Below are 25,136 nucleotides of genomic sequence, written 5' to 3' on the forward strand. Positions count from 1 at the left end.
CCATTAACGATTGGATTTTATGAACCAACTATATAGGAAGCATGGCTTTAGGTAAATATGGTAAATTTTCGTAGCTCAACCCCAACACTTTTAATGGATCACTTTCCTCACTAAAATGTCTATCGATGTCCGTGTAAACTGCTTCCCACTCGATCTTCATTGCTTTTTTCGCAACAAGTCCACCTAGGACGATGACTGCCAAGGCTGATCCTCCACACTTCTCCTAAGGAGTTCATTTCTTTAGCCTCTCCACGTCTTCATGAATTTCTGTACAATACCATGCAACAAATTTCAACTTCACTGACAGCGAAGATGAAATAACTGCCCATCGGGAAGAGGTGCAATGCTGGTCGCAGTTCTGGTGCTTCAGGTAAAATGTGATTATGGATGCCATAGCTGATTGATACTTTCATGACTTTTCCTGATTAGCGGAAAACAAGGATGAACTTTTGAACTTCTGTTGTTAATGGCATCTAAAGGATCTCAGGAATCATACAAAAATTCGTTGAAACTATTGCGGATCCTGAGATTCTCAACTATATGTAAAGCAAACTCAAATGAGGATTTCGATCTCGAAATTTTTGCCCATATCTCTTGTTCAATCTCAGTGCTGGGAATGGTGTGGGGGCATAATGGCCTTTTTCTGCGATATAGAGAGGCTCGAATATTCGCTTATTATGGTGTGAACAGATCTTCGTATATGTAGGCCTGTGTGAAGGATAGACAAGGAACGAGCGATGCGGGAATCTGGAAGAGAGACAAGGAACAACGTGCCGATCTCAGTTTCATGTACCCCTGTTTCTACTCTCACCAGCGCATTTCGTCAAACATCTGACCAGCGCTACCAAATGCTCAGATCCTCGCTCTCCTCTCCAATGCAGCTTTTCGTGATGATGTCTCCAACACCACAAAGCCACGAATCTCATTTTTTCGTGCCTCCCCATCCAGCGTCTTTGGAGAAGCATTTGAATTTTGAATTCGCTCCGCCTCCCCTCGCATGCCCGTCACCCTTCACTTGTCCCCTTAGGGCGCTCGCGAGAACTACCCAATCTTCCATGAGCAAAAGTCGCGAGTTCTCTCGACAGCGAGCAAGCGAAACAACAGATTCCCCCTACTGAAGTGCAAAAGGACGATAGGGAAAATGAAACGAACGAAGTGGCCAAATTGCACTTTGGATAATGCTGCTTTCGCGAATTACCACGATATATGTGTGAGCTTCGAATCTATTACCCGTAAAGGCTGAAAAGAAAAGGTCTAATTTCCAGTTTATTGTTGCAAAGAGAAAAGAGATGGTTCGGGTATTGATTTCTTCTTTGTCTTTGGTGAAATGTTCATAAGTCTATTCAGCCAGTGGGCTCCTGATATCATAAAGAAATAAATTCGCTTAGTAAGGTACGAGAGCTAAGACTGGAGCCGACTTCTTCCTTTTTCCCTGATAAAGAATCATATGAATTCATTTAGTGCATCTACAGCTTTTTATATTAGTGTGTATAGTCGGTGGTTGACCGATTCAGGAATCAATAACACATTGGGCTAACTATTGATTGAGGAGAAAAAAGAAATTGCAGAGTCAACTGCATTGATTATTGGAGTTGTTTAAGCTTAGCAGATCTCCCATACTTTTAGCTCATGATGCAGCTGCACAGTTGAACTTATTTCCCGAGTTCTTTGAGTTCCCTTCGAACTGACCAAGATCCTGCAGCAGAACATAATCATCTATTGGATTTTATTGATTCAAGATCATCTTAATGTGGGCTTCGAGTCACACTTGCAAACTCGGAAAGTTCGTTATGAAGGGCCAAATGCTGCAGTTTGTTGAATCAGATCTTTGCTGAGACACTGATCGCGAGTGCTGAGCTAATAGTTTGGTGCTCGAGGTATTGTGTTTTGTTTTTTGGTCAAACTCGAGGTATTGGCTGGAGATGATATAGATGGCGGTGGCTACCAAATGCCTTCCGTAGCACTAGTTGAGCTTGAATAGAAAGATATGTTAGCCCAATCATAATATTGAAAATCTAGAAAGAGAGAACTTGAAGTATCTATAATTTATTGCCAAACCACGATTTAGTAGTGTAGCAGAGGTCACACTTGCGATGCAAAGAAACTGAGATATACGTCTATCCACTTTCCCCCATCCCCTGTTCTTATTAGTTCTCGTCCAAGAACTAGTAAAACTTGCTGTCCTTTCTTAACTTACCGCATGCTAAGCAAGGCCTTGAAGAGACGTTTGTATTTGCTGGAATATAGCTCGATATTATATTCCTCCCAACATGAGTAGACATCGAAGCGGATCTTCAGGGTTCTGATAGGTATTGGATGCTCATGTGGGAATATAATCGCAATTCAGAAGAGAATCAGTCATAAAAGATCATGTCCTCGAGACGTCCAAACAACAAGAAAAGTAGTTCTGTGACTCATGAACTTCCTTCATCTAATAGACCAATCTAGTTACGTGCAATATGCATAATGGCAGTTAAACCAGAAAATGGGTCATACAATGTTAGCCTGTGGACATTTTACCATTAACGCAACTTGTCATGTGGTATTGCAGATTCTTGTCTGACTCCCTCATCTTAAACTGAGAGAAAGTTCTTAAGCATGAGCCAACTCCAAATTTTGGGTCTTAATAAACCAACGGATAAATCTTGTGAAGGGAAGAGTGCTTGGTAAGAGATATATCGCATGTGATGCTTCGGAGTTCTTATCGTAGTGAGTGCCGAAAAAGGCCTCCGTGATCTATGAACATCTCCTACATTCGTAGTCTCCAAAACACATGGACAGTATTGAGAGTTATATTCGTCATCCGCGATACATCATTCCATAGTACGAGAGATAGCTGTTCTCCCTGTCATTTTCCATACTATTGTCGAAACAAGATATATTCGGCTATTTAGAATCTCTTTTGCTCTGCTAGTTAGTTTGTCACAATGTGATAAAATCTGGGACATCATGGAGTTTACCTGGAGTAATTTCAGTCAGTAAGTAGCATTTTGTGAGACCCTACGCATGGTAAATCGGAGTGTACACAAGCCCTTCCCATCCACCATTGAAGCCCAAAAGAATGAGAAATGAAACGAACAGAATGGGCAAATTCCAGTGTTACATCTCTCTGTGATCCCATATTAAGATGAAGCAATCATGATAGTTGAAAAGGATTTAAATTAGCTACTCTATAAGAGGTTTTATGAGACCCTTACGAAGGTCGGAACTGATGCTGAAGCTGATATTATCCTTTTGACATAATTAGTCAATTTAGATAGTAATTCCAGGTAGAGAAAGCTGAAGGTCCTCTCATAATATTCACCTCCTTGATATATACCTCAAGTTTTTGGTCGCAGAAGAACAGCAACATTTGACGCGCGTATAATCATATGCTTTCTCGCTACATCCAGCAATTTGATCTCTCTTGTACACAGGGAAAGAATCAAGTAAGCACACATAAAAGAATGGTTAGGCGTATCTTGCAGCCTTACATGAAGGAGACAGGGATACTGATATAAACAAAAAATGTAGGAGACCGGGAGATGCAAAATGCACTTTTGCATTTCTCGTCATCGTTTATCTATATACAGAGAAATCAATTGTACAATCCGAAAGCAACACGAGGATTTCAGATCTATGTTACCCCCAGTATCTACTCACATGCGCATTTCGTCAAACATCTGACCGGCACCATGGAAATGATTGGATCTTCTCTCCTATCCTCCCTCCTGCAATGCAGCTTTCACGACGACGCCTTCCAACACCAGAAGCGATGGCTCTTATTTCTTCAGATATGCCTCCCATCCAGCGTCTTTCGGAGAAGCATTGCAGCGAATTCAATCCACCTCCTCACGGCGCTCCGCGAGGACTTTGCAATCTTCCCATGAGCCCAGTCGCGAGTTATAATCTAGACAGCGAGCGAAACAACAGATTACTACCCCCACTAATCTAAGTCCTCGAGGATGAGAGAGAAAATGAAAGGAACAGTGATTTACGATAGGAAGAATAAGACGATGGGGAAATTTATCTAAGGATTGCCATAATACATAGCCTATTCTCACTTATAAAAATATATCGAATTAGATATTTTTACTCTTATAAAGCATTTGCGATATTAAAATATCTTTGGGGGGCACCACCCACCCCCTGACAACCCGCCAAGCCAGACACCTCCCCCGCCCTCCCCCTCCCCGTCTCCCTCTCTCTCAGCGGACAATTGGGGCGACCCCGGACCACACATACCTGCATCTCTCTCTCACGACAGGTATTAGAAGAACTTCAGCCACTCGCGATGGCAGGCTTCATCACCGTCATACACGTGGACTCCTTCAGGAACCGCCGTCTTCAATCCGGGACAAAAGAAGATCCCTAATCGAGAAAGATGAGGCATGGCTCCTTCAGCCACCCTCCACTCCTCCAAATTAAATAACTCACAAAGAACTAAATGCTTGAGTTGAGGAAAGCCTCCTGCAGAGCAAACCATTTCCTTCCCCACGAAAGCAAGACGCCCCAGCATGAGAACAACCAAGTGCTGCAATTTCTCCAATATTGGCATCGGATCTTCTTCCAGAAAAGACCCTAATAAGACCAGCTTCCTCAGTTGCTGTGGTAGATTCTTATGTTCCGGTAACATCTCTATTTTTCCAAGTATGCGCATTTTACAGGAATACCGATAGCTTGACATTTTGCTCAATTCACCTTCAGTGAATGATTCAGGGCTTTTGAATCCAAAAGATGAGGATTGAAGATGTTTCAAATCGAATTTAGCAAGTTGTGGAATTATCTCCAACTTGTCATTTGCATCGTCGATGGCGGCTAAAGACAGTTTTTGCAGATTAGTTAGTTTGCCTATATCATTCACTTCACATTGCTTCAGATTAAAGTTTATCATTGTCCGTAGATTCTTTAAAGTGTCCAACCGCAGCTTCTTCCGGTTCCCATGGATTTTGTCCTTGACGGTAAATTCGTAGGGAATACGGAGATATCTCAATCTTCTCATCTTCCACAACACATTTGGCACGGTTACTCTTGGTCTCACACGCAGGTCCAAGAATTCCATGCATAAAAGGTTCCCCATAGATTGCGGCAAGCCCTCAATCCTACTTCCTGCTAAACTTAGGTATCTTAAATGAACCAGTTCTCCCATCGCTTTAGGTAAACTTCCACTCATATTAATTCGGCGCTCTAGCTTTAGAACTCTGAGAAACTTATTGTTGATGCAAATAGGTCGAAATTGCTCCCACATCCCTTCAACAGATTCTCCTGAATTGAAGATCATAAGAGTTCGATGGTGGCACATGGTCCTTCCTATTTGTTCTACTCTCGGAAATGTGTTTTCTGCATCACTCAAGCACAAATTGAGAGAAAGCCTTCGTGTTTTGCAAGTTGACTCGCCTACTATTCCCATTGAAGCAGAACACTCCTCCATGTCATGGTCCTGCTGAATGTTAAGAATGCTCAGAAACCTCTCCTGCCTAGCCTTGAAGACGCATAAGTCTCGTATCAGGTCGTGGAGGTGGCAGGTTTTGATCTTTCCACTCAATTTGAATTGTACTTGAACCATCCCCCTTTTAATCAACTCCATTAAATATCGCTCTGCTATATCTTCCACTGTAATTTCTCCCCCTCCGCCATATGCAGGGGACGACACAAAGCCTTCAGCAATCCACATGTGAAGAACCTTTTTTACAGGGATTTCTTCATCCTCTGGAAAGCTAGCCAAATAGAGGAAGCATGGCTTTAGCTGCCATGGTAGATCGTCATAACTTAAGGCCAACACTTTTGATACATCATCATCATTGCTTAAATAGGAATCGATGTTTCTATAAATCTTCTCCCACTCGTTGGCTGCCAAAAGTCCACCAAGCACTTTGATAGCCAAGGGTAATCCTCCACACTTCTTAAGGAGTTCATCTCCTAACCTCTTCATATTTTCAGTGATTTCTGCACAATATCAGGCAACAAATTGCAACTTAGCAGTCATAGGAAGATGCAACTGTAATAAGAAGATAACTTCAAGGACGAATATCTGCTGATATATATAAGTGAAATGTTATAGTTCTTTATAATTTGCGGATTGTTTATGACTTTGTAGGGAGAAAGACTATAGGGACCATAACATATGTATAGTTCTTTATATATGCCTCCACCTATGCCTGGAAGATCAAGAGCCCTAAATTAACAAATGGAATGTATCGGCTTTGCTATATGCGGCTTGAATTTAAGTGGCTCGAGTAAATGTATAGCAACAATAATCCTACTGGATGACAAAAAAAAAAAACAGTAGGGATAACTTGAGTGTGCTAATAAGCTAGTAATCTTATGTGATGTGAGTGTGCTAGTAATCTTCATTGCAGCAACGAATTCTAATGAAATAATTATGTTGCCGCTCTCTATTAGGGCATAACAATTATGATTTTCCTAACAATCCCGACTCTTAATATTGGACAACTATTCACAAATACAAACAAGGTGGACCTGAGATGAAGCCCCATGGAAGAAGTACCATTGCTAGGCTTTACATTATTTCGTCAATCCTATCAAAATAGCTTATTATGTTGGCCATATAAAAGTCTCTTCAATATTTATCCTCATAAGAGGAAAGAAGGAGCAAAGTTTTGCATGTTTGTTTTAGAGTTATAATTGTTGTCTATTAAAAAGCAAAAGGGGCATCTGATTCCCCCAATATTGAAATTATGGTGCCTACTACTCCATATATCTATTATTTGAATTCCACTATAATTATCGATTCATAAATTGTTAAAGCTTCCGAATGGCCAGACTGAGCAATGACGTACCTGGTATTTGTCCCTCCGTCTTTGCTTGTCTTGCGATACCTTCTACAGGTTGGCCAGCAACAATACCTTGACCAACTGCAGGTATAATCGGAGAAAGTCCAACGGCTAATCTTGCAATAATAACCAAAGTTCCATAAATCAGAATCAAACAAGCAATATAATCTCTTGAAGCTATTGTATGTGAGGATAAAAACCTTAGAGAAACCTTACTTTCCGTTTTAGGAAACACCATCTTCATCAGCAGCTCCCAACTCTCCTGGTTAGATAAGCACTTAGGTTCATGGACAAAACCATGAGGATCGATATACTCCGCTACTTCTTTATTACGGGTCGTTATCAATAGCTTGCTTCTCGTGTTCTCGATGGGGAATGCTTCTCGAAAATTGTCCCATGCCTGTTTGGTCCAAATATCATCAAGAAACACGATGCATCTATTCTCTTGTTGGATCTTGTATAGAGTTTCGCACAATTCTTCCTGTCCCATAGAATTAACTTCCTCTATTTTATTTTATTTTTGGTAAGGTTCCTCCTCTATTTTATTGGGGATCAACTTTTTAAAAATTCCCACCAAGATCTCTCTCTCGTGGAAATTTTTAGACATGGAAGCCGAAGCGAAACCATTTAAATTACTCTTCAATTCATCATGAGCGAAGACTTTCTTAGCAAGTGTGGTCTTACCCAAACCACCCATTCCACATATAGAAACAACTCTGTGTTGTTTTTCATCCTTCAGCGCTTTCACCAACTTCTCAATACTATCTTCCCTTCCAACAATATCCTCCTCGAAATAGGCATAACTACGTTCTGGCATCAAAGCTCTATCTTGTTTGCCCTCATTCACAGATTGGATGCCATAATCCTGCATACTTGTTCTCAGATTGGAGATGCTGGATTTCAAGGCCTCAATCTTAGTCCCCACCACATGAACCGGCACGCACGTGCACTTCGCCACGAGGCAAGCATATGCTTTGATAATGTTTTGTCCCTTCTTCAGCGCGAATCTGAGGATGTATCTCTCTATGACGTCCTCGGCATCATAGGCAATGTCTCGGAGTTGCGCGACCCATTCTCCAACAGCTTGGTCGCGCTCTCGTCTCACATCTGCTTCCCTCAGGAAGCCCAGGATCAGCCTCAGCTCCCGTCGTAGGTCCTCGACCTTGCCCTCCACACCCCACAAGAGTTTGGCCTCGTCGATGAGCAGCTTTCCTATTGTCTCCACCACGAACGAAACAACAGCCTCGGCCATTGGTATTGCACTATTTGGCAATGATCAATGGAGCTTATGATAGAGAATGACTTGAGAATTTACTTTTCATGCGTTAATAAGCTCTGAACATATAAGCATGCGAGTTGCAAAGAAGGGAGACGAGGAATAAGTACTTAGAAAGTTGCACATTGCATTGATAATACATATTCTACATCCACGGACGCAAGAAAATCACCCCACTAATGACTTGAGGCTTATATGGTCTCGAAGCTTGCCAACTTTTCTTCGAAGTGTAGTAAGCTGATAATTATGTTATCCTTTTTTTCTCTTGGAGTTGCAACAAGCGTAAGCTTCGATTTTTTTTTATTTTTCTGTAAATTGTGCCTTGAACCTGCTCACCACAAAGAGAAGAAGTTCCCAGGTTCTGGCCCATTAAGAATCCTCCCATGCTTAAATTAGCATGGGACTAGAGATCGTACGGTATGGAATTTATAGAGGGAGAGGAAGCATACTGCGGGTGTGGCTTACTCCTGCATTTATCGAGAATTAGGTGGGCGGCATGCGGTTTTTTAAGCTTTCGGCCTTAGCCCCCTTAGGAGAGGCTTCATGGTGGGGTCCATTTGGGAACCTATGTTGATTATGGATTTCTTTGTAAGCAGGGTACCCGGTTAAATATGTCGTAAGTAAAGCAAAATTTGTCAAAAGCTTGCTCATAGTGAGATTGTCTTAAAAGTACGGGGAAAAAATTGGAACAAAAGTTTGTCATCATAAGTTTGCCAGAAGTATGTTTTACTTGACCAAAATTCACATATTAAATTACACCCATCTAACAATCATGTAAAAAAATTTCGACCAAAAAAAAATCATGTAAAAATTTGGATTACAATTTGCTACATGCAATATGACATCTTATGATTCAGAAGAAATCGAAATTATTTACCTATATTAGGTCAGCTTTGCATAAACCTCATGTTCTTGAACATATAATTACATGAAAAAAATAGATACGAAATAAGAAGAAAATCAAATCACTTTATCTGAATGTGTGTTTATACGTGCTTATGTTATCCTATTAATAAAGAATGCGTGCTTTTCATAAGTTCAAAAAACATAGTAGAAGAAACAAAAAAGAGAGTTTGGACTCTTATTAAATCTATTATCAGATTGAGAATTGATTTAAACATTCACCGTTGAGTGATTGACATGCGGAAAAACCCAATTACATTATTATCTTCAAAGTGTGTAGAAATCTTGTTATGAACCTAATAATTGTCCAAAAAATTTTAGCCCGTCTCAAGAGGATTGTAGGTCTAACCCCACATCTCACATTTCATAACCGCCATGACTAGTAAAGCTATCAAACGCATTCGCATAGCTCTTGAAATTCCTAGAAATTCAAATCCCAGATGCATGACCATGGAAGTTGTGAAGAAACGGATCATCACCTTCACAGAGCACCCAAAGCATGTCAGCAAGGTATATCGTGCCTGCTTTCTCTCTCTCTCTCCACGCCTCCACCGGTAAGGCACGTGCGTTTCTCACTAGTCCCTACTTAATTTTTAAAAGAGCTAACTCATGTCATCAAAAGGGAATACTAAAGTTGCCTCAGCTGCTTCCCTAGCAACCCCCTCATTGATCTCAGTCAGTCAAAAGCGTACATGTTTCAACCGAAACATGGATCCTTTTATCTTTCTCTCATAAGTAAATCTTTCAGGCAAAGAGCCAATACTCAATAAGGGACAAGGATCACTAGCTTATCGAAAAAAAATGGATCTTCTTATCTTTCTCTTATAAGTAATCTTTCAGGCAAAGTGCCGATACTCAATAAGGGACAATGATCACTGACTTGTCAAAAAAAGTCGAGACATGCACTGAAAAAGTTGATACTTGGGCTTACAATCATATTATACCAGAAGCATAGCATGAATTCAAGCATCCCAACTCTAAACGTAAATACACATGCATGTGAAAGCCGCAAACCGTGTAAAGCTTCCACTTGTTAACAAAATTCATTCTAAACTATAACAGTTAGCACCGCCGACTTGCTGGAAGCAATCCAGCAGGTGAACCACCAATATCTATGCTTGTCAAACAACCCAAGAGATGAACGGAACAGAGCATAATCCGCATCGCCTAATAAATCGTAAAACATCTAATTTCTAAATCAACAAAATACCGATGCGATTACTACAACAATCCTTTAAAAAAAAACTAGAACGCACAGAAACTAGAAAAATAAAAAGGTCAATTTGACTGGGAGTAGAGCCACTCACAAGCTTAGCTGCGACTCCCTCGTTCCTTTGAATAATAAATAGTACCTGCAAATAATTCGCAAAAAACCTCAATCAGAATCAAACTAGAAGCAGAACGTATGAAGCAAAAACCGAGCATCAGTTAGCGAGCAACCCACCGAGGTAGATCTCTCCTTAGGATTCGCTACTGATCCGACGAGCGAGCCGGAGCTCGTTCCTGGGATCAACTGGAAACAACAATTCAGCTTTATTATCGTTCAGCAATAATACTGGGCTTGGGTCAATGAGCTCATCGCTCTCTGCAGCTAACTAAATATAGGCAATGGCGTAGAGGTAATGGCACACGGGCTAATTAGCCATAATCTTTGTCTTATGTGCCGTCAAAAGATTGGTTTCGCATGGTCTAATAGCTATAATTCGGCATCATACTTCCGTTTTTTCTTGTCCCTTCAATCAATACAAGTTGGAGATGCCGATTGGTCTTTTCCTTAATCGCGGTCTTTCTTTTTCCTACGTCGTTGTTCATGTGAATGCGAGAATTGGACGATTCAAACCGACGGCAAAATGTGGCTCTTATTTCACGCGCTCGAACGCGGTTTCAATCCACATGGCCATTTTGTCAAACATGTGGCCAGCACTTGAAAATGCAAGCGTGTTCCCTACTTTGGTTTGGCATTGACTTTGACGATGACCCTGCAACGACTCTCGTTTCATCTTGGCTCCCACATCGGCGTCTTTTTGTGAAGCATTGGATCTTGCCTCCTCTCGCGTGCCCTCCGCTTGTCCCTGGAAAAATTATCTAAAAAGTCCCAAACTTATTGTACTTTTGCCAATTCAGTCCTATACTTTTTAATTTTATCAATTAAGTCCTTAATATCTTTCAAATTTTTCCAATTGAGTCAATCTGGCCAATTTTGATCGGAAAATGCTGGGACACCAACTATCCCATGGAGCACGGCCACAGGTCTTTTCCCGTCCCTTCAATCAATACAAGTTGGAGATGCTGATTGGTCTTTTCCTTAATCACGAATTTTATTTTTCCTAAGTCGTTGTTCATGTGAATGTGAGAATTGGACGATTCAAAGGCAACATGTGGCTCATATTTCACGCGCTCGAACGTTGTCTCGATCCACATGGCCATTTTGTCAAACACGTGACCAGCACTTGAAAATGCAAGGATATTCGCTCCTTTGGTTTAGCATTGACTTTGACGATGACTCCAACGACAACGACGACTCTCATTTCATCTTGGCTCCCGCATCAGCGTCTTGTGAGACGCATTGGATTTCGCCTCCTCTCGCATGCCCTTCGCTTGTCTCCGGAAAAATTGTCCAAAAAATCCTAAATATATTACATATTGGTCAATTCAGCTCTAAACCTTTTAATTTTGTCAATTGAGTCATTGACATTTTTTACGTTTTATCAATTGAGTCAATTTGGCCAATTTTAACTAGAAATAGCTAATGTGGACGTCTGTCATCTTACGTGGTGCAACCAGTGCTAACGTGAATAATTTTTAATAATAGTTTATTTTTTTAATTTTCAATAAAAAAGAAAAAGGAAAAATAAATAATAAATAAAAATTCGAATAAAAATATTAAAATATTTTAAAAAATTATTTACGTTAGCACCAGCCATCCTATGTCCATGCCCCATAGGATGGCCGGCGTCTACGTCGGTAATTTCCAACCAAAATTGGCCGGATGGACTCAATTGGCAAAATGTGAAATGGTTAAAGATTCAATTGACAAAATTAAAAGGTTTAGGACTGAATTGACAAAAGTGCAATAGGTTTATGACTTTTTAGATAATTTTCTCCTTGTCCCCTTGCAACCTGCAAGAACTTTGCATCTTTTTACGAGCAAGTCACAAGCTCTCTATACAGCGAGCGGATTAACAGATTCCGCCATTGAAGCCCACAAGGATGAGAGGGAAAATGAAATGAATAAAATGGGCAAATTCCAGAATGACAGTGTTCTATGACAATGTAGCTTTCATGAGACTTCGATCTCTTGTTAGAGTTATTGGCTCGAAATGAAGTTGTATACGCATGTGTTCAGCTTCTAATTCATTAAGTTCATTCAGCCAATGGGCTCCAAATTTAAAATAGGAAGGATGATATCAAAGTTCGTCATAAATTTTTAGTCATCGTTCAATTTGGTCTTTGTACTCTTTGATTTAAGGTGCAAGAGCTATATCGGAGCCAATTTTCTATTTTTTTTCTGAAAATACTAGTCCAATTTGTTAAAAGATCCATTAAAAAGTAAATTATTTAATCTCTGCATTATTCGTGACCAAAAAACAAATCCCTGCATTCTTTTAGAGAACCATCCGGCACTTTATCATTCATGCGCAGTCCTTCCCTATGAATTTTCTCTGTATGTTCAATTTTGAACCTCATCAATCAATTATAAGTTCGCTATATACAGAGTTGAAATAACTCCCACTTGAATTGGAGCCAAAATTATTTTTTTTTCCAGAATTACAAATAATCCACAGGGATGATAGGGAAATTGAAACAAACAAAATGGGCAAATTGCAGAATGGATGAATTATGATAATGTATGTGTGAACTTTGAAACTATTACACCCAATGGCTGAAAAGAGAGTCTAATTTCCAGTTCACTGTTGAAAAAAGAAAAGACATGCTTCACGTATAAATATGATACAATCAATTTTAGAGATGATCATTGGGTAAGCCGAGCTTGAGGTAGCCGTCTAATTTGCTCGAGTTTGAGACCCATAATTAAAAGATGTAACTTTCAGTTGAGTTGATCATCAATTGCATTGTTTACAATTCGATTAATAACAAGCAAACCTCTGCGGGCCCATATTCTTCAAAGCGATGGTGATTTCCTTTTCTGAAGCATTCTTTTCTTGAAGTTCGATCATCAATTCTTCAACCAAGAGCTTCTCTTCATTCACGTCCAACTCTCATGACCCGTTGAGCGTCTCACCCATGCTAAATGACTTTTCTAGAGATAATTCCACTCATATTGCCACATACATATGCTGGAAATAAAGGATTAAATAAGATACAACGCTGATGTAGAATTCTTTTTGAACAAGTGACAGTAAAATTGAACCTCAATGGAATATATTCATTTATTTTTTTTAAAAAGCCACGTCATCACCACGTAGGATAGAGAAAATAATAATAAAAATCATGTCAACCTTTTCCGTTAATCAAGTTGGACGGAATTAATGGAAGTACTAGATTGTACCAATTTTATAAGTTTTAAAACTTAATTGCACTTTCTGAAAGTTTTAGAACTCAATTTTACTTTCGTGATAGATTTTAGAGCTTTCAGTGCACTTATCCTAATACGCTGTCAAGTTTCATTAGTGGAATTTTCTTTTGTTACAAGTCAATAATAGCCAACTTCACATTTAAGGAGCCTAAGTGAAGGGAGAGGGACCATGGTCTTGGCTTTGGATTGACTATCTTTTCACCCAGTATAATGCAAGACCTTGCCGCACCGTGGAATTTATCGAGCAAAATCTGATTGTCAATAGGAGAAGACTTTGATTTAATGGCCAGGATTAGTTTGCTGTCTCCCAATCAATGATGGTGAGAAGTATCAAAAAAGTCTTAAACCTATTACATTTGTACCAATTTAGTCATTAACCTTTCAAGTAGACTAATTTAATCCTAAACATTTTAATATTGATATAAATTGAGTAAATCCGTTCAATTTAGGCTAAAAATTGCGGATGTGAACACTAGCCATCCCACATGACATGATTAACGCTGTCATAGATATTTTTTAAAACATTTTTCAATTTTTTTATTAATCTTTTCTTTTTTTTCTTCTCTTTTCCTTTTTTTCTTTACTTTTCCTTTTTCCTTATTTACCTCCGCTAGTGGCCAGCCTCCATGATGGCCGGCGAAGGTTGCCGGCAAGGCAAGGGGCGAGGCCGGCCCTAGCTGGCCTTTGGCGAGGGCCAACAAGGGTTGGGCTCCTCATGAGGGGACCTCGCCCAGCCCTTACCGGACGAATTGATCCGGAGATAGTTTCATTTGACCTTGAAAAGGAAGAGTTCTCTGTACTACGGCCCTCGAAGTCAAAGGTGCTGGGAGCGAAACAGGGTTGTTTGAGGTGAGAGGATCGCTGGCCAGTAAATCATTCCTTGGCGAGACATATTGAGGTTTGGGTCCGAGCAGCAGCAAGTGGATGAAGAGATACGAGATTCACATCGTAGCATTTCCAGAGAATTTCGCGGACTGTGTGACGCTGAGGAGGGTGAGATGTACGGGTTAGATCGACATTGAGATGATGCTAGCGAATTTCACGGGCAGGCATCGTTTCTCCTTCTATAATCCCAAGCAGAGGAGGTCTTCTTGGGGAATCAACTTCGAGCACATCCCTCATGTTCGTCTCCTTCATATCTTTTCCTTCACGCCTAGCCTTTGGCAAGGGTGGGACAGGGCCGCCCTTCGCCAAATCCGGCCCCTCGCCCAGCCCTCACGGGCATCGACCTCGCCTGTGGTCGGCGAGGGCGTCCACCCTCGCCCTCGCCGGTCATCAAGCAGACTAATGACTGGCAGAGGGAAATAAGGAAAAATGAAAAAAAAAAAGAAAAAAAAAAAAGAAAAGAACGAAAAGAGAAGAAAAAAATGAAAAGGAAGAAAGAGAAGAAAAAATTAATAAAGTTTCGAAAAAATATTTAAAATACCTTGTAGAAATTCTATCCGGACTTTATTTTCGTTCAGTTTCTTGCTGTCATAAAATTATTCTCAATAGCTTAAGCCAGCTTACAAATACAGCTGAGGTCACACTATGTAACGAAACTGAGATATGGGTCTATCTACTTTCCTTTATCTCCTGTTCTTATTAATTCTTGTCCAAGAACTTGTATAACTTGCTGTCCTCTCTTGACTTCCGCATGCTAAGCATTGAAGAGACGTTTGTTTTTGCTGGACTATAGCTCAATATTAGTTCTCCTATTCCTCTCAACATGGGTAGACATTGAAGTGGATCTTTGGGGTTCCGACGGGTACTGGATGTTCATGTGGGAACATAATCGCAATTCAGAAGAGAATCAGTCATAAAGGATTATGTCCTCAAGACATATCCGCAACAAGAAGAAAAAAAACCTATTAGCTAAGCTGCACTGGAGTTCATTGCTGCTTACTCATCTTTTCGCATCATAAGGGTTTGGAGATGTAGATCTATCGACAAGAGAATCCAAACGTGTGAGTTGAATATGAAATGGGAAGGTGGATTGTTTTTCTGATCAGAAAATGAAGTTGGCATTATGAACTTTTCCGACTACCGATGTATAATACACTCATAGGGTATGAAAACATGACGTAAAGGCTATGTATGGCAAAATGGAGCATTCAAGTCAAGAGTGTGCTGAGCTGCTTTTTGTAGGATGAAGTAATTGCAAATGAAAAGGTACCGGTTGCGGAGGATTGGGGAAACTGTCTTGCCGAGTGCCGTCTCCTGCATCAAAGTTCTTGTGTCAGCGTCGTCTCTTCGAAACTTTGATGATTACCACAGACTCTATGAATAATTTCCTGACAAATGATGCAGAAGTCTCTATGTTTTATGGATATGTCTTCAGAAAAAGAAGGTATTAGTACGTCAGTAGTAGCATTTGAAGTTCTTTTGATCGAATAAGTTGAACACATGCAAATGATGAGCAGGATATCAGCTAGTTCTGTAACTCGTGACCTTTCAACGTCTAACAGGACAATCTTGTTCCGTGTAATGTGCATAATGGTAGCTAAATCAGAAAAAAGGGTCACATACAATGTTCGCCTATGGACATTTCGCCATTTATGCCGCTTGCTAGATTCTTGCCGACTCCATCACCTTCAGCTTTTGAAACCGAGAAAGTTCTTAAGCATGAGCCAACTCCAAATTTTTGGTCTTAATAAACCAAATGATAAATTATGTGAAGGGAAGCATGCCAGGTAAGATATATTGCATGTGGTGCTTCAGAGTTCTTATTTGTTGCGGAAGTCAAGCGATTGAACAATAAATTTGACAGAATAAGAAAATAAATCGGACACCAGATTTACGTGATTCGATCGTAGTGACCTACGTCCACGGGGAGAGTAGCATGGAATTCCACTATAGATCAAGCGATACAACAAAGATTACAACCATACTCGAGTCATTCAAACACTCTAAGTGTTTTCCAAGCTCCAATTACACCCAATAACTCACGCAGTGTTTAGCCCCACAATTCCTCACGAAATAATCTCTCAATCTTGCAAAAGAATTGTACACAAATCTTAACACAAGATTTAATCGCTATTAATACTTGAATTCTTGATATAATTCCACGAACAAAATCATGAAGATTGCCCACCGCCAAGCACTTGCACACAAGTGGCACTTCAAGAATAACTTCACGTATTTATCAACAACCCACGCCCAAAGTGCCCACTGAATATATTTATAGCCAAAAGAAGAACACCTTCAGAAGCCCATGTCAAGATGGATTGGGAAATAGGGGTGTGCAACTAGATCGGGTTTACCCACAAACCGGACCGGCTCACCCGAAAAACAGGTCCGGGTACCGGTTCTTGTTAGAACCGGTTCCCAAACCGGTTCCATTTTTTTGGAACCGGTTAGAACCGGTCCGGTTTCCGGTTCCAAGTAAAAACCGACCCGGACCGGTTTTAGAACCGGTTTTAAGATAATGTAAAAAAAAAAACCCTAAATGACGATCACGATACTCTACCTCTCTTCTCTCTTCGCTCTCTTCGCCGCTCCTCTGTCTCAGTTCTCTCTTCGCCGAAAGAACGCAATTATGCAACCGAGGAGGCTCCTCGTTCGCTTCGCCCGTCCGGCTCTCACCGATCCATGAGTCCTCCGTTCCCTCAGTCTCTCTTCTTCGTCTTTGTTGCAAGGTCAGATGGTTTCCAGCTCGAGCTCCGAATCTGTTCTCGTGTTGGGGAAATGTTCGAGTTCGAGTTTGAGGTTTTGCGTTTGAGTTTTAAGGGTTTTTCGCTGTGGGCTTGGGTTGGTGCAGAAGATTCTCTGAATTTTGATGATCAATGGAGGACTTGAGGGAAGAGACGCCATCTGATCTTGCGGAATCCGGCTTGTCTAAGTTTTTTTTTTTTGAAACTTTTATCTCTTGCTTCTTGGACTTCTAAGTTTGTTTAATGGTAGAATATAAGCGTTGGTTGCATACCTGATTTCAGTGGTTGGCCTCAACTCGAAACTCTATATGTTGCAAGCTCCTTAAAGATCAGTGATTTTTGCATATTTGAGTTGAGAACCCCCTTGAGTTAACCCGATATGTTCATCAAGAGTCCCCCTTTGTTCATTCTTGTTGTTCTTTTGGTTTAGATGAAGAACTTAAATTCACTAAAAAGAAATTTCGCCCTTTTATCCAATATAGAAAAGAAAAGAACTCGTGCTTGTTAGCATGCATATCGCTAACATTTTATGTTTGCTGCTTGTAATTTATGAATAGGAAGGGAATAATTCGTCACATATCAGTTTCTCATCGAAGACAAGAACATATATTATTTTGCTAGAAAAAAAATGAAACCAGAAAAAAGGAAAAAAAAAACAGGTTCTCAGGTAAACCCTGAAACCAGACCGGAAAAATAGGATCGGTTCCAAAACAGGGTCCAGGGAAAACAGGGTCGATTTCAGATTCCAAAAATTGGGAACCGATTATAACAGGGTTGGTTTCAGGTTCCAGGTCTGGACCCAACCCACCCTTGAACCGATCACCCCTATTGGAAAATCATGTTATTCGGTCAACTAGTCAAAGTTTGAACTTTCCTCTTTTGACTTTTCTTTGGCCGACTTCAAGTAGTGTTTCCTTCCTTTCTCTGACACAATTGGACTTTCCTTTTTTGCAGTGGGCAAAGACTCCAACTTCATTAGGAAACTCACGTCTCTTTTGCTTTGCTCGATTTCGAATGGCCGCAAAATATCCAATTAAGAATATTTAAATTTCGCTTTGGGCTCAAACTCGATACATATTTTCAACATTATTGCTAGTGATTGCTGACAAAGGCTTCCATGGTCTATGAACGTCTCACACGTCAATGTCTCTAAAACACAGGAACAGTGTCGAAAGTTTTATCACTACTTGTGATAAATAAGTTGGTGGCACGAGAAATGGCAGTTCTCCCTGCCATTTTCCATACTATTGTCGAAGCACGATAATTAGTTTGTCACAATGTGATATAATCTGGCACATTATGGAGTGTATCTGGAGTAATTTCAGATTTTCAAGAACTTAATTCTTCTTGATCAGCTGCAATCTGTTATACCCTTGCACATGGTAGATCAGAGGGTATGCATGCCCTTCCCATCCTTGACGCTACAAAACAAGGAAAAGCTAATTATATTGCACACCTGTAGAGCGCAAGAGAATCTGAGCTCAATTGCAAATGCTTCCTCAATCTTGTCATCTAGGAGACAGTTGACCTTATAAGTCAAGGAGCCCAAGTGATCCACAGTGTTTATGAAAGCTTTCGTCACATAATCTTTTAATGTGTTCACCACTCTACAATATTGTCGAGGCAATTTAACAGATGTGCAACAGGAAGAAATGCTCAACCCAGTACACGACAATGGAGTGAAAACCTATTTATCTCACAATTGTTTCTGATCATGTCTGTTGTAAGACAATTCAAAATAGTCAGCTGCCGAGTATAACTGCTTCCTAAGATCCTTCAGGTCCTGATTAGTGAAAAAGGCTATGATTAGCATGCATAACGAATCCGAACCTTTTGACCCTGATATTTGTTCAGGACGCAGACTAGATCACAAGGAATTTGATAATCTAATACGCGAAAAAGGTAGAGGAAAGTAACTTGTTCGTGAACACATATGGATATGAAAGTGGAAAATGGGAACATAAAGGAAAATTACATCAAATACCAGAAGAAGTATAGCAGTAGTTTTGTACTGAAGAAAGCTCCAGGTGTATTATGAAGTACCTTCAGGCTATCTAAAAAGTTCAAACTCTGTTTCGCGGAGAGCTCATCATAATTGGAAGCTTCCTGAGGAGCAGAAACTGAAGAAGGCAACTGGGAAGCATCCATCATACCGAAGTTTAAGAGTATCTTCACCTGTTACAACGAAGATGAAGCAATCAGATTCAAATTCACACCCTCGTGCATTGACTGTCATTATCCAATCCCAAGACACCATCTCGGCCTAGTTCTAATTTTCATTGTAACAAAGAGAATGTTTTCCTTCTCTATTCTCTTTCACCATCCAGCCAAATTATGAAGACGCACTTTCTTCTTTTTGCTGTTCTTCCCACAATCTTATCTCACCATTTCCTTCCCACAAAGCTGAGGCTATAATCCTGGAGATGTTTATTTTGCAAAACTCAGAGCTCTTCATGTGCTGATGACAACAGTTATTGCCAACGCTAGCAAACTTTTCTTCTTGTTTTGTCAATTCACTGATCACGTAGATCATTGCCAAACAGCAAGTCCAAAAAAGAAGAAGGAAAAAACAAGGAAGAAAGAATCTCACTAAGAGAGCAAAGAGCACATGCAATGATATGAATTTGGATCACTCAAGACTCTACGAAATTGCAAACCCCAGATTCATCGATTCTGCTCGGTCTTGAGAGCTTTATGCAGCAAAGATAGAAAGCGAAATCACACGTTCACAGAGCTCAATCTGGAGTTTAGGAAAAAATTAAGGGGAAAAGAAACTTCTGGACTGATGCTGGAGCGGATATCATCTTTTCGACTTAATTAATCAATCGAGAATAGAAATCCAGGCAGCGAAAGCCAAAATCCTCTCACATAATATTTACCTCCTTGACATATACCGCAAGTTCTTGGTCGCAGGAGAAGAGCAACATTTGCCGTGCGTCACTAATCGACATATAATCATATGCTCTCTGACTACATCCAGCAATTTCACTGCTGCTGTTGCTCAAAGGGAAAGAGGTAATGTAAGCGCACATGAAAGAATCTTTTAAGTATATATCTTGCAGCCTTACATGTAGGAGACGGGGATACTGATGACAAAAAAAAATGTAGGAGACTGGGGCGTGCAAAATGCACTGTTGTATTTCTCGTCATCGTTTATCTATATATATATACACAGAGAAATCGATTGCACGAGCAGAAAGCGACACGCCGATTTCCAGATTTATGTTACCCCCAGTTTCCGCTCGCATGCGCATTTCGTCAAACATCTGACCAGCACTATGGGAAATGATCGGATCTCCTCTCCCCCCTCCCCTCCAATGGCAGCAGCTTTCACAGATGGCGCCCTTCAAGACCACGAGCTATCGACTCTTATTCCCTTCATGTATGCCTCCCTCCCACCATCCAGCGTCTTCTGGAGAAGCGTCGAATTCGCTCCGCCTCTCCTCACGGCGCTCCCGAAAACTTCGCAGTCTTCCCATGAGCAAAAGTCCCCGAGCCATCTCCAGAGCGAGCGAAACAAACAGAGTCCCCCAACTGATTGAAGTCCACGAGGATGAGAGGGGGAAATGAAACGAACAATGATTTGTGATAAAAAAGAAAAAGAAAAAGAGAAGACGGCATGGAATAATTTATTTAAGGATTGCCGTAATAAATAGTCGGTTCTCGCTAATAATAATACCAGATTGGATATTTATACTCTTATATCAATTTTATAAAGCATTATTGCGATATTAATAATTAAAGTTTTCCATTTTCCGCATCTGCTGTTATCTTTTGTGCGGGGGGGAGGGGTTGAGGCCCACCCCCGACAACACACCACCCCATTTTCTCCGCAACACACACCCCACTCTCTCTCTCTCTCTCTCTCTCTCTCTCCGGGCGGCTGGGGCCCCCCGTGACCACCCACATCTCATATCTCTCTCTCACCACCGTCAAAGACGACGGCTCTTCCAATACTCACGATCAACTTCTTCAGAACCGTCATGGGTGTGGACTCCTTCAAGTTCAGGTAACGTCTTCAATTTGGGACGGGCCGATCCCTAATCGAGAAAGATGAGGCATGGCTCCTTCAGCCACTAGGGGTGTGCAACCGGACCGGGTTTACCCGGAAACCGGACCTACCCACCCGAAAACAGGTCCGGGTACTGGTTCTTGTTAGAACTGGTTTGGGAACCGGTTCCATTTTTTTGGAATCGGTTAAAACCGGTCCGGTTTCCGGTTCCAAGTAAAAACCGACCCGGACCTGTTTTAGAACCGATTTTAAGATAATGTAAAAAAAAAAAACCCCTAAATGATGATCACGTTACCCTACCTCTCTTCTCTCTTTGCCGCTCCTCGTCTCGCTTCTCTCTTCGCCGCAAGAACGCAATTACGCATGGCCGAGGAGGCTCTGGTTCGCTTCGCTCCAGGCTCTCACCAATCCGTGAGTCCTCCGTTCCCTCATTCTCTCTTCTTCATCTTTGTTGCAAGGTCAAATGGTTTTGAGCTCGAGCTCTGAATCTGTTCTCGTGTTGGGGAAATGTTCGAGTTCGAGTTTGAGGTTTTGCGTTCGAGTTTTAGGGGTTTTTCGCCACGGGCTTGGGTTGGTGTAGAAGATTCTCTGAATTTTGATGATCAGTGGAGGACTTGAGGGAAGAGACGCCATCTGATCTTGCGGAATCTGGCTTGTCTAAGTTTTTTTTTTTAAAAACTTTTATCTCTTGCTTCTTGGACTTCTGAGTTTGTTTAATGGTAGAATATAAGCGTTGGTTGCATGCCTGATTTCAGTGGTTGGCCTCAACTCAAAACTCTATATGTTGCAAGCTCCTTAAAGATCACGGATGTCCAATATAGAAAAGAAAAGAAATTTCTTTTGGTTTAGATGAAGAACTTAAATTCACTAAAAAGAAATTTCGCCCTTTTATCCAATATAGAAAAGAAAAGAACTCGAGCTTGTTAGCATGCAGATCGTTAACATTTTATGCTTGCTACTTGTAATTTATGAATAGGAAGGGAATAATTCATCACATATCAGTTTAGCATCGTAGATAAGAACAGCGATATTTGATCCTAGAATATAGTTTAGCATCGTAGACAAGAAAAAGTTTGCAATTGCACCAATAAGTCAAAGAATGGTCCATCTGTGTAGTTATATGTTGTAAGCGCCTGTTGAATTTACTACCAAATCTTGCGTAGTTGGATGATTCAACTTCAGCGAGTCTTTATCAGTTCGTACTCAAGATTATGAGTTCAATCATGCAGAAGCAACTCAGCAATGGAACCACAGTGTCTAATGGCCTCCTAGTTCTAGGATAGTCCTTGGACCAAAAAATTGGCAAGTTCTTTAAGTCATGGTCAATCACCTTTTAAAAAAAATCAGGTTCTCGGGTAGACCCTGAAACCGGACCGGAAAAATAGGGTCGGTTCCAAAACAGGGTCCAGGGTAAATAGGGTCGGTTTCAGGTTCAAAAAATTAGGAACCGATTATAACAGGGTTGGTTTCAGGTTCCAGGTCTGGACCCAACCCACCCTGGAACCGATCACTCCTGTCAGCCACCCTCCACTCCTCCAAATTTGGCAGCTCATCAAGAACTAAATGCTTGAGTTGAGGAAAGCCTCCTGCAGAGCAAACCATTCCCTTTCCCACAAAAGCATCCCATAGTAGGAGAACAACCAAGTGATGCAATTTCTCCAATATTGGCATCGGATCTTCTTCCATTTTGGACCCCAGTAAGACCAGCTTCCTCAATTGCTGGGGCAGATTCTTATGTTCAGGTAACTTCTCTATTTTTCCAATTATGCACAGTTTACATGGATGGGAATAGCTCGATATTTTACTCAATTCATCTTCCGTGTATGAATCATAAAGGTCATGGGACAAGAAATAAAAAGATGAGAATTGAAGATTTTTCAAAACGAATTTATCAAGTTGTGGAAATATCTCAAAATTGTCATGTGGCCCCCTAATGATGGCAAAAGTCAATTTTCGCACATTGGGCAATTTGCCTACATCATTCACATCATTGTTTTCCAAACAAAAGTTTCTTAATATCCATAGATTCTTTAAAGTGTCTAACTGCAATTTCTTCCGGAAAAAATGAAAGTCCACCTTGACGACAAATAAGATGGGAAGACGGAGATACCTCAACCTTCTTATCTTCCACAACACATTTGGCATGGTTACCTCATTATTTGATCGCATACATAGGTCTAAGAATTCCATAGATAGGAGGTTCCCCATAGATTGCAGTAAGCCCATAAATTTACTTCCTACTAAGCTTAAGAATCTTAAATGGACTAGGTCTCCCACTGATTCGGGTAATTTTCCATTTATCAAAAAAGATTCTCTAACTTCAAAACTCTAAGAAACTTACAATTGATGAAAACAGGTTGATATTGCTTCCACTTCCCTCCGGCAGATCCAAAGAATATGAGAGTTCGAAGGTTGAGCATAGTCTTTCCTATTGGTTTTATGCTCAGAATCATGTTTCCTTTGTCACTCATGCGCAAATTGAGAGAAAGCCTTCATGTTTTGCAAGTTGAATCTATTTTTATTGTCATCGAAGAAGAACAACCCTCCGTCTCATTGTCCTTCTGAATGTTAAGAATGGTTAGAAAACTCTCTTGCATAGCCTTAGAGATGCATAAGTCTCACATCAGGTCGTGGAGGTGGCAAGTTTTCATCTTTCCGCTCAAGTTGAATCGTACTTGAACCATCCCCTTGTTAACCAACTCCGTTAAACATTGCTCTGCTACATCTTCCACTAGAATTTCTCTCTCTTCCTCATATCCATTTGGCGACATAAAGCCTTCAACAATCCACATGTGAAAAATCTTCGTTGCAGGGATTTCTGCATCCTATGGAAAGCTACCCAAATAGAGGAAGCATGACTTTTTTTCTATTCAAAAACCCTAGGCTTGCTCATTGATCTCTCTCTCTCCTCGAAGCAAAGAAGGAAGAAGATATCATAGCTGAATCTGACTACCTGTCTTTAGTTCACGTGGTTAACAGCTCAGATCAAGGTAATTGGGAAGCACGTGCTCTTATGGTGGAAGCTCGCAGGGTCACGAGGCGATTCAAGAACATTTCTCTAGCCTATTGCACAAGAGAGTTCAATAGTGTGGTAGACTGGATTTGTAAGGCTTATCGACTAAAAAATTTATCTTCAAATTGGATAGTCCATCCCCCCAACCTCTTTGGGATCTACTTTGTTTTGATGCCCTTGACGTGGGTTTTGATGTTTTAAGTACTTTCAGATTCAATAAAATTTTGTTTGAACAAAAAAGTCACAGCAATTTTCCCTCTAAATGTGGCTATGAAGACATGAGATCTTGTGTTCCGAGATAGATTAAGTTTTTAATCATCACAACTTTCCTGATGCACAAATCCTGCTCTCCTCATTTGATCTGCTTGAAGAATATCACACATCAAATCAAATAACTTCTGTGTCGTGATTCCTTGACATTTCTTAAATCACTATATCTCCATGTTGCTACATGACAAGGCATAAAATTTCATTCTTTATGCGTCTGGTATGGGGCGCAAGGTAATTGGACAAGGGACACTTTCCTCACAAAACATTAACAACAAGAACACAGACTGAAATAATCTTCATTAAAGAAAAATCTGACATGAGTTTCCTATGCGGTGTAGTCCAAGTCAATATTGCAAGATGGCATCCGAATACCAACAGTCAAGAGTAAGCACAAGCCCACGGACGGTGCGATGACTATTTCCAACCTACTAAACTAAAACTTAAATTAAACCGGACACGAGCAACCCTAGTTGGCCTATTCCTACGTCAATGCCTTGCAACTCTTTGACCGATGAAGATAGTAGATGTCACCAAGTGTGCATAGAGTCAATTCTACTATAACAACAGGTCAAACCTAATTGTATCTAGGTCTACTCGTGGGGTTAGATTGGTTAAGTCCATCTCCATGTGAAAACACTAATTTCGATATCTGCTTCTTCCAAGCAGGCAAGGCCAGGAAAATATCCTATGATCAAATACAAAATTGGCAATCTTCCATGA

The 25,136-nt window shown here is 40.6% G+C and overlaps 1 protein-coding gene and 3 pseudogenes across 2 annotated transcripts; all 4 read right to left on the reverse strand.

The window, feature by feature from the left end:
- Window positions 1–3,525: 3,525 nt before the first annotated feature.
- Window positions 3,526–11,079, reverse strand: LOC115664517 (probable disease resistance protein At1g58602; annotated as a pseudogene).
- A 3,994-nt stretch (window positions 11,080–15,073) lies between these two features.
- On the reverse strand, window positions 15,074–15,963 carry LOC130139850 (protein ABIL2-like; annotated as a pseudogene).
- A 1,976-nt stretch (window positions 15,964–17,939) lies between these two features.
- Window positions 17,940–20,759, reverse strand: LOC115665027 (protein ABIL3-like). Of its 2 annotated transcripts, XM_056317830.1 has the most exons (5): window positions 20,001–20,759; window positions 19,165–19,296; window positions 18,822–18,904; window positions 18,578–18,728; window positions 17,940–18,493 (listed from the first exon to the last, which is right to left on the reverse strand). In XM_056317830.1, exons 1-5 carry the CDS (start codon window positions 20,151–20,153, stop codon window positions 18,473–18,475), a joined length of 540 nt encoding a protein of 179 aa, XP_056173805.1. In that variant the 5' UTR covers window positions 20,154–20,759; the 3' UTR covers window positions 17,940–18,472. The 2 variants fall into 2 exon arrangements, with proteins under 2 accessions (XP_056173805.1, XP_056173804.1); XM_056317829.1 differs by having other exon boundaries at window positions 17,942–18,728.
- A 294-nt stretch (window positions 20,760–21,053) lies between these two features.
- On the reverse strand, window positions 21,054–24,083 carry LOC115666210 (probable disease resistance RPP8-like protein 2; annotated as a pseudogene).
- Window positions 24,084–25,136: the final 1,053 nt, after the last annotated feature.

The sequence above is a fragment of the Syzygium oleosum genome, unplaced genomic scaffold, assembly GCF_021117445.2.
Source record: "Syzygium oleosum isolate NSW1041296 unplaced genomic scaffold, Sole_v2.1 Sole_v2.14, whole genome shotgun sequence".
Taxonomy (NCBI): Eukaryota; Viridiplantae; Streptophyta; class Magnoliopsida; order Myrtales; family Myrtaceae; genus Syzygium; species Syzygium oleosum.

What these genes read in the sequence shown, in the direction of transcription:
- LOC115665027 (XM_056317829.1), bottom strand. Translation starts at nt 20,153, where the DNA reads ATGTGCGCTTACATTACCTCTTTCCCTTTGAGCAACAGCAGCAGTGAA. An exon ending in TTGCGGTATATGTCAAGGAG is followed by an intron (nt 19,297 to 20,000) that starts GTAAATATTATG and finishes TCGTTGTAACAG; the next exon opens with GTGAAGATACTCTTAAACTT. An exon ending in AGACATGATCAGAAACAATT is followed by an intron (nt 18,729 to 18,821) that starts GTGAGATAAATA and finishes ACAATATTGTAG; the next exon opens with AGTGGTGAACACATTAAAAG.